The sequence below is a fragment of the Phaethon lepturus genome, unplaced genomic scaffold (assembly GCF_000687285.1).
Source record: "Phaethon lepturus isolate BGI_N335 unplaced genomic scaffold, ASM68728v1 scaffold31825, whole genome shotgun sequence".
In the NCBI taxonomy this organism is placed as follows: Eukaryota; Metazoa; Chordata; class Aves; order Phaethontiformes; family Phaethontidae; genus Phaethon; species Phaethon lepturus.
In genome coordinates, this window is record NW_010540410.1 from 12,188 (window position 1) to 21,563 (window position 9,376).

The 9,376-nt window shown below is 50.1% G+C and overlaps 1 protein-coding gene across 1 annotated transcript; it reads left to right on the plus strand.

Moving 5' to 3' along the window:
• The first annotated feature begins 5,178 nt into the window (after positions 1–5,178).
• LOC104621050 (olfactory receptor 1F1-like) lies at positions 5,179–6,126 on the plus strand. The gene has a single exon (XM_010287435.1). The coding sequence runs from the start codon at positions 5,179–5,181 to the stop codon at positions 6,124–6,126; it is 948 nt and encodes a 315-aa protein (XP_010285737.1).
• The last annotated feature ends 3,250 nt before the right edge of the window (positions 6,127–9,376 follow it).

Sequence of the window (9,376 nt, forward strand, 5' to 3'; positions counted from 1 at the left end):
CAGAGACAATCATGTCTTAGCCTTGATCTCCAGATTCACTCCCTGTTGTAGTCTTTGCATTTCCTGGGTTTCCCAATTTACATTTCCATGGCACTATGTGGTGAAGTCCAGCTAAACCTGCTGCCTCTCTCAGGAATGACTCCAGGCTCAGAGCAGGCAACATTCACTCTGTGTAAATGCATGTAATCCTGCTGCCTAGCTCTTCAAGAGCTCACAGGACTCTGCTTGGTGCCTTAACTGCTGCCAGATCACAGTCCCACCATGGCCATGTTCTCTCCTAGTCCCCGGGCCGGGTGCGCATGGTTATTGTAGATGGTGGAAGCACAGATGCAGTGCAGATGCCATGCAGTCACCTTAACAGCTGTGTTGCCCACAGGTCTGTTGCTGCGAGTGTGGCCAATGGCCAGCCCTCCTCATTGCTGCCTCTCTGCTGGCATTGGCCAGTGTAGGCACCTCATAGCGCTGCAACAGATAAAACAGGGTCATAAAGAAGGACTTGGGGCACAGGGACTGCAGGTCTCAGCCTCTCCAGCCTGCCACCCTCCTATGGTCCATGGTACTTGGCATGGTCAGTTGTGTTGCAGCCCAGGCACCCCAAGAGCTGCCACAGGGCTGGAGCAGGAGTCCAGGGCTAGAGAGCTCTGGTTGGTCTGCACTTGGCACAGCCTGGGGCAGAACAGGAGATCAAGGTGGGTCCTGTGCCAGGAGGGCTTTGTCCTGTGGGCTCAGATCCCACTTGTGCAGGCTGACTGGGGGAATGCTCCTCTGCTCCTTGTTCCCGCCACTGAACAAGAGCTACCTCTGAAAGCCTCTCCCCCAGGGCCCTTGCAGGGTTAAAAGCCTCTCCTCCGCTCGCAAGCCTCAAGGACACACAGGCTTTTCCTCATGCAGGTAAGACAAACTGGACAGCACCTGGGAACTTGCTAGCTTTTCCCCTTTTACCAAGCACTGGATGCCATCCACTGTTTGCTCTTGGACATGGAGGTAAGGGAGGGCAGGACTGCTGCCCATGGTGGGTCAGGGCCTGACTCATGATGGGACCCTCACAGGCTCCCTATCGGCACATTACTTGGGGACAAACCCATTACTGGCATCCAGGGCTTCTGGGTGGTCTGGCATGCAAGCGGGCTGTGGCTGCTGGGGATGCCTCAAACAAAACAACCCAGTGCTTTTCAGGAGAAATTAACCTTGTGTTATTGCTGGCTCCCTCAGTCTAGCCATCCCCTCAAACTGGGACTGGACCATATCTAAGGCTCAGGACCTTACCTCCCATAGCTACATGCTTCAGGCTATCTGGTCCGCTCACCTGAGCGCAAATGGGATGTCATGTCTTGGTGAGGAAAGCCACATCCTCCTGCAGCAGCAGCTGGCTTCTCTGGGTGGGCACAGAGCCCATCTGGCCTCCTATAGGAGGAAGGGTGACATAATGCACCCCAAAATGCTGGAGCTATGCAGAAGCGCCCAGTTGCACATAAGGCATCCTGCTTCAGGGGCTGAGCTGGGTCTCAGACTCATGCATGACCATTGCACCGGTCAGCGGTAACTTCCTTCTCTCAGGGGGAATGATAGAAACCAGCTGCCTCCCTAGCACTGATGGCATCAGTGCTCCCTCTCTGCCCCCACCCGGCCTTTCTGGACTGGTCAGCAGCGGGCAAAGGTATAGATGCATTGGGAAATACTTGGTAAGTCATTAGTTACCATGAGAAATCAACTTCAGTGCAAGTGAGAGAGAGAGGAAAGGGGCTGAGGCAAGGTGGAGACTCTTTCAAGGCTTATTCCTGTGCAGTCCAATGGAGAAAGGGTTATTTTCCTGCCATGTCTTCCTATATGGTTGTATACAGGAGATCCAAGGACAAAGAGTTTAAATCTGGCATTTCTTGTCATGTGGCTGTGTCCACTGACTGCTACATCGCTCCAGACCATGGTGAAAAATTAGGGTCATTCCTCTGCATGACTCCTACACCTGTACTGTAGCCCTGTAGCTCCATGCCTAATCCATCCTCAATTTGTCAGCATCATCTGCAGTTCTCCTGAACTCACTGTCCCTTCTGCAGTGGAACTAACAATTCCCTGCTGCAAATACAGTGACTTATGTGTCATTGCTGTACCTACATCAAATCAGGGGCTCGCTGGTAGCATGCGATGGGCTCACACATTTCTCACCTGCTCTTATTTCCAAGTTTTGAGCTCCACTTTGGAGCATAAACAGAGGACTAACCCTTACATGCTTAACCTCCTACTATTAAATGTATTCTTATTTTTATCACTCTGGTTCCTGAGGTCCCCTATTCCTTCTATGTAAAAGGCAGGTCCCCATCTTCACTGGTGCCAGCTTCACTATAACTTGTCAGCAGACTCCTGCCTCTGGCTAACAGGTCAGTAGTAAAAGCATCCAGCAAGTTCTTGGACAGAGCTTTCCCCTCTCACACCTACACCATGGAGGCACTTGTGCCCTAACAAAATCATCAACTGCCTTAGCGCTGTGAAAGTTCATACATACATAATTTTGAATTTATACAGATCAACGTGCACATTATACAGCTTTGCAGACAGGGACAGCTGGAGGAAGGAGATGATTCCTAGGGAACACTGTTGCGGTGTCTCCAAGCTCTCACCCCTCTCGGGCACCTGCTCCTGGCTGCAACGCTGGGCCAAACAAGTTGGGCTATTTTTGCATCAAAATGCACACAGCTTTGGCTGAAGAGATGGATTCTTTTGGATGGAGAAAGAGCGATGATCTGAGATTTCCAGAATATTGGATGATATAGTCCTTATGTACCTGTCAAATGTATGCAAAATTAGTAATTGAAAACCCCCATATTGAAGAATATGTTGATCTGGGAAACTGCTGGAGAGCTTGGCCAGGCAGTGGTTTCTCAACCTTGTGGCACCCACATCCAAGACAGAGTAACAAGTTTGGATGTCATTATGCTAGGCAAAGAAGAATTAATCTTTTGACTGGAAGTTTTCCTCTCAATATTAATTTTTTTTTTTTAAGTTGAAAAAGTGGAGAGTAAAAGAGAAATTAATCAGAATGTAGCTCCTCTTAGCAAACACTCACGCTGATCACAGTGTGCAAGTAGAAGCAAGGAGAAAATACTATTAGAATTGAGGGTCCTTAATCTGGAAGAGAAAGACCTGAAAATAGTGAGTGAGACAGAGCTGATATCTGAGCAATTCCAACAGGAAAAAAAGCACACGATTTTTAACAGTGCTTTGATAGTTTCTTGCAGTAAGTAGCTATAAGAGAAAAAACTCACAACAGAAGCAGTGAATTCTCCATTGCTCAATGTTTTAAGACCATGACTGATATCTAGATACATGCTTCGGACAGAGAAATTAAAAACAGATTAATGTGTGTAAAGCAAGGGTACCAACCTGAAATTTAATTGTGTTGCTTAATCTCATGATGAGACATGACAATTGACCTCAATTGCTAAAAACATGTCTATAAAGAGGGAGAAAATGCTTGCTTTTTTTTTTTTTTTCATATTCACTTCGGTCTTATATAATGAGAATGGGCACCTGCATAGCCATCAGGTGACATCTTTAATGTTTAGTAAATGGAGAGTGACATGAATTGATAGGTTGTCTGGGAGTCCTCTTGAATCCTGACCACAGGAGGTTTGTCAGAGTTACCTGTAAGGAAAAGCTGCTCACAGCTCTGCTGTACTGAAGCAGGCAGGCCTTGTTTTGAAGTGCACAATTTCCAAGACAGAACAGCAGGGAACTAAATCCTTGAGTTCCGTGATGTGCTATCCTCCCTTGCACGCCAGCCACATCCCAGCGCTGCCAGTGAGAATCCACCCAGACACCAGCACTGGTCCCACTGCACCTCCTGGCAAACACTTGCTCAGCGATGGCCAGTACACTGGCCAGTTACCTTATTCTCTGATCCAGGAATAGTTTAGAATGCTAACAGCTACTGAGGCAATCAAATGGACCCAAACAAAAAGCTGCATAAGGAAAACAGGATTTTATTATGCAGAGCCCCAAGACCACTCGTGGTTCCTCAAGGTGCCCTGTATTGTCATGCAGCCACAGTCTGCCCTGGTGCTTTCCAACCCTGTTTGTCCCCTTATCATCATATATGTGAGCTTAAGCCTCTGTGGATGCTTTTCCTCACCCAGCTGAGAGCAGCCCCTGGTTTCAGACTGGCTGAGTGCAGTGTGTGCCCCTGCCAAGTGCTGGCTAGGACACATCTGCACCCCAAGGCAAGGTGACTATGGGTAGTTTTTACTCTCTCTCTCAGCCCCATTTCTTCAACAGTCTCACAGATGCTGCCACACCAGGCCATATAGTCACACCAAAGCACCTGGTCTACATCTGCTGGGCTTCATGGCACTGGCATGATGGGCAGCAGCAGCCCTGGCCAGCAAGCACCACCTTCAATAGCCCTTGGCTGAGATTTATGAGCAAGATCTGCTTCCCCATGCCTCGGTCCATCATGTGGACATGGACATCACAGCTTCACATGCCAGTAAGCAAAACCGTTGTGTTGGGGGGAAAATTGAAATAGGATAATGGAAGAAAAGTCAGGAGGCCGGAGGCCAGTGGAGATCCCTGATGGCTTAAATTCACCTGTGGCTCGACAAACACCACATGGTGAGTCACCCTCAGTTGGAACTCGTGCTTTTTTAAGTGCTGGCTATTGCAGAGCAAAATGCCCCAAAAATGGCAGAGCAAGAGACAGGATAAAGAAAAAAAAAACTCTTTTAACTGCTGCAGGGTGATGACACATCCCCAACCCAGCAGCTGGGGAAGAGCAGTCTTAGTGGCTGTGGCACCTAAGGAATGATGCGACCATGTCCAGGGGGCAGGGAAGCAACCAGGAGGAAAAGAGAAGCATGCTTGGTGTATTCATCAAGACAAGGGGTTGGGCTGGCAGGAGAACCCAGGAGGTATGGGTTAATCTAGATGCACACTGTTCTTGGTTTCTTCTGTGTGATTCTCTTGCAGTCAGGTATCCAACACTGAATGGCTCTCTGGACTCTAAAATCCTAATGTCTCTGAAATCCCAACATGGGAAGCTTTCAACCACTAGGGATACAGGAGCAAAGCCATCCTACCAGTGAAACCCTTGCCTCGTGGGTGGTTGTGCTCCAGTCCCCTGGCTCACAATTACCACCTCCTCCTCACAGTACTCGTTTCTGCCCACAGACCAACACAGCTGGCCCCATGGCAGGTGAGAACCAGACTCACGTGATGGAGTTCATGCTCCAGGGCTTTTCCCGTGGCCAGCCCTTCCTCTTTGTTCTTTTCCTGGCCATTTACCTGGTCACGCTGCTGGGGAACTCTGCAATACTCGCCCTCGTGTCCCTGGATCCCCATCTCCACAGCCCCATGTACTTCTTCCTCAGTCACCTGTCCTGCTTGGACATTTGCTACTCATCAGTGACAGTGCCCAAGATCCTGGCAAATGCCCTGCACCCACAGGCAACCATCTCCTATCGTGGGTGCCTGGCACAGATGTTCTTCCTGATGGGGTGCGCAGGGGCTGAGTGTGCACTCCTGGCTGTCATGGCCTATGACCGCTATGCAGCCATATGCCAGCCCCTGCACTACGCCCATGCCATGAGCCGGGGTGTCTGTGTGGCAGCAGCTGCTGGCTGTTGGCTCTGGGGGATGCTGGACTCAACCGTGCACACCTTCTTGGCCTCCAGGCTCTCCTTCTGTGGGGCTGCCCGGCTCCAGCACATCTTCTGTGATGTCCCCCCACTGCTGACGGCTGCGTGCAGCAACACCCACCCCAGTGAAGTGGCACTCCATGCTGCCAGTGTCTTTGTGGGCCTCAGCCCCTTCTTGCTTGTTGTTGTCTCCTACCTCCACATACTGGCCACCATCCTCAGGATGCCCCTGGCCACTGGCCAGCGCAAGGCCTTCTCCACGTGCTCTGCTCATCTGCTCGTGGTCACCCTGTACTTTGTGACAGCCAACGTGAACTACAACCGGCCCAGCTCTGGCTACTCCCCGGCAGCCGACACACTGGTCTCCACACTGTACTGCATCGTGACCCCCATGCTGAACCCCCTCATCTACAGCCTCCGCAACCAGGAGGTGCGGGGGGCCCTCCGGAAGGCTGTGCGGGGATGGGGCACACTGCGCTCCCCAGGCAGCAATGCATGAACAATACCAGGGCTGCAACAGAGCGCTGGTGTGGCACCGGTGCAGCATCGCCCATCTGTGGGAAATCTTTGATGGCAGCCGTGGGCTCAGGGCTCCTGCACAGGCAGTGGCTGCTGGTGGCACACTGCTGTCACTTGTCTGACCCTCATTGATGGCAGAATCGCAAAATCAAGTTGGGAACAAGGCTACAGTTCCAGGATTATGTCTTTGTTTTGCAAGTGTCATGTGCTGAGCTCAGCACGGGACCTGTTGCAGCTACACCAGGAAACGCTGTAAAAGGCTATTTCCTGTGGTACCAGACATTGGTACCGTTGCTGGCCCTGAGCAGGGCGGTGAGCTCTGCCTTGGGGCTGCCCAAGGTGCTGAGCCAGGGCCTGCACAGGACACGGGGCAGTGTCTTGGGTTGCAAAATCCGACCCCTGCAAAGGGGCTGTCACACCATCCTCCTTCCACCGAGACTGATGTCTGCTGGGTTTCTCCAGGCTGCTGTGAAAGCTCTGTAGCATTTTGTAGACTAGCACAGCATCCAGCAGTTTAAACAGGCCATCCATTATTCTCAGTGCTTTGGTCAAACAGCAAGTTATCAGCACCGAGCTGTGAGCTAGCATTGCTTAAATCCTCACCAGAAATGCTTGCTTTGCTTTATAGCCATAAAAAAAATCAAAATACAGTTGTTGTGAGTGGTGTGGCTGTGGATGACAGTGGCTGAGGGCTGGCTGGTGACATGGGGCAGTCAGCGTTGCGCAGCTGCCACTGCCTCAGCTTAACCTTTTCTTGCAGGGGCTCTGCAGTGTGTCCAAGCTCAAATGATGGCATGGGTGTTGGGGCAATCCCACTGCCAGCCAAATCTGCAGGCAGCTACACAAGGGCCAGCCCTGTCCAACGCCATGGCAGAAGCCAGGAGCAGCCAGCCACCAGTGCAAGGGTCTGCATGGGGAGGGAAGATGGCACAGGCTGCACATGCAGGTGCAGGCCCGCAGCCACAGCAGTGCTTCTGCAGCTGTGCCACAGCGGGGCGTGTTGACTGGAAGGGACCAAAACATGCTCATCCATAGCTCAGTTACCAGGGGATACCCAGCAAAATCCAGTCTATTCCCAACGAAACCTACTGGAGAGTCAAAAAATGGGCCTACGAGGCATACAGCTTGTCGGGAGCAGCTTGCCAGTTCTTCGTAGCGCACAACATATACACTGATTTTTATTCTTCAGTGAGAGAAATGTTTCTGTAACCCAATGTGCTGGGATGGCCTGTTGCACCTACCCAAAGAGCTTGCAAGCTTCTCAGCCAGCTCTATACACCTTTCTTGATTGTAAAAAATTATTGAAACATCGCTAGTTCAAAGTCTCACTAGGACACAAAAGAGTCTGCCACAATGAGGCCCACTCTGCAAAGTCCCCTGAAAAGGAACATCAGGAAATAAACGGTGAACTGCATGAAGGAAAAACATTGGGAAAGTTATTTAAGAAAAAAACAAACAAAAAACCACCAATCCAAACCAACCAAAAACCCAAACCAAAAACCTCCAGAAAATTTACATTAAAATTTACAATTCTAACCTGAAACACAATGTGTCTTTCCCATGACTGACAGACACAGATTGTGATTTTTTCTCAGTATCAAACAGCAAGTGGGGATGCCGTACTACCTGGAAGGTTGTTCAAGTGCAGGATGCTCCAGAACCAACCTGTGAGTAAAGGTGTCACAGTGGGACGGACCATCTGCACCCCTGCTGCTGGCAGCTGGCAACTGCACCGGGGTGTGCGCCTGCAGCTTCTCACATGCTGTGCTACTCAGTGTGTCCCTCATTTAGTCCTCTTGTGATGGCACCTGCATACCACAAAGGAACAACAACCAACTCTTATGGTGGCATGTTGAGCATCTAGCCTGGAATATAGTGGTTCAAGGGAGGGCTTCAGTTTGCATTGGATTATTACTGAAAACTGTTTTAAACATTAAAAAAAAAAAAAAAAATTCTTGTCCTGCTTCCCACCTGCCCAGCCTTTTCCCCACATTGCGATGGAGGGCTAGAATCAGGGGCCCTTTTCATTGTGCAAGGAACCGAGCCTACTACAGACACAGAGGACATGTGCTGTTGCAGAATAACCAGGATACGATTTTAGTCTGGCCAGAACACCAGCAGTTTATTACTACAGCTATGAGGGAGAGCACAGTGCAGCAGAGTGACAGACATTGCTGATATGAATTCTGCCCAAATGGAGCAGTTACAGAGTTCATATACCTTTAGGTTATGCAACATATTCTTCACCAAACTGTGTCAGATAGCAGGATATTGTAAATAACAACGGCATTCTTCACATAAAGAGGCTTTAACCAGCATACCCTTTAACAAATAATTCACTCCTTTGTTAATTAGACTGGTAAGACCATCACCTGCAAGCATTTCTTAACTAGCGAGTCCTGCAGAGGCCTATGAGGCGTCGCCTATTTTACTGCCACACTGGGAGACCTGACTTCAGCACAGGGACTCAAACCATCCAACAGAGAGAACAGGCTGAGCCAAATACTGCATGGGGGAACCCACCTTTAGCAGTGACTGCAAAGCACACCGGAGCCCTTAGGCTAGAGTCGAGCTGCGGGACTGTTCTCCCCGCCCCACCTGCATGTGTATGCTTATTTATACTATCAGAGCAGTTAACAGGAAAATGGAGGTCCCTCAAAAATAATCTACTGCCAGTATCAAGCAGCACTTATTCTGATTTATTTGCTAGATTGAAGGGATTTCCCTAACAGAACATTCCTCTGATGGGCTGCCTGGATGAAGACCAAGACAGTTATTAACATATTTTTACAACATATGTTTACAAACAGAGAAGGACTGGTGAGAGATGTGGTGGTCGGAGGCCGTCTTGGGCTTAGCGATCACGACATGATAGAATTCTCAGTTCTATCGAAGTAAGGAGAGGGGTCAGCAAAACTGCTATCATGGACTTCCGGAGGGCAGACTTTGGCCTGTTCAGGTCACTGGTTGAGAGAGTCCCTTGGGAGACAGTCCTGCAGGACAAAGGGGCCCAGGAAGGCTGGACAGCCTTCAAGAAGGAAATCTTAAAGGCGCAGGAGCAGGCGGTCCCCATGTGCCGTAAGAAGAGCTGGCGGGGAAGGCGACCGGCCTGGCTGAACAGGGAGATTTTGCTGGTACTCAGGGAAAAGAGGAGAGTTTATCACCTCTGGAAGAAGGGGCTGGCAACTCAAGAAGAGTACAGGATCTCGTTAGGTCAAGCAGGGACAAAA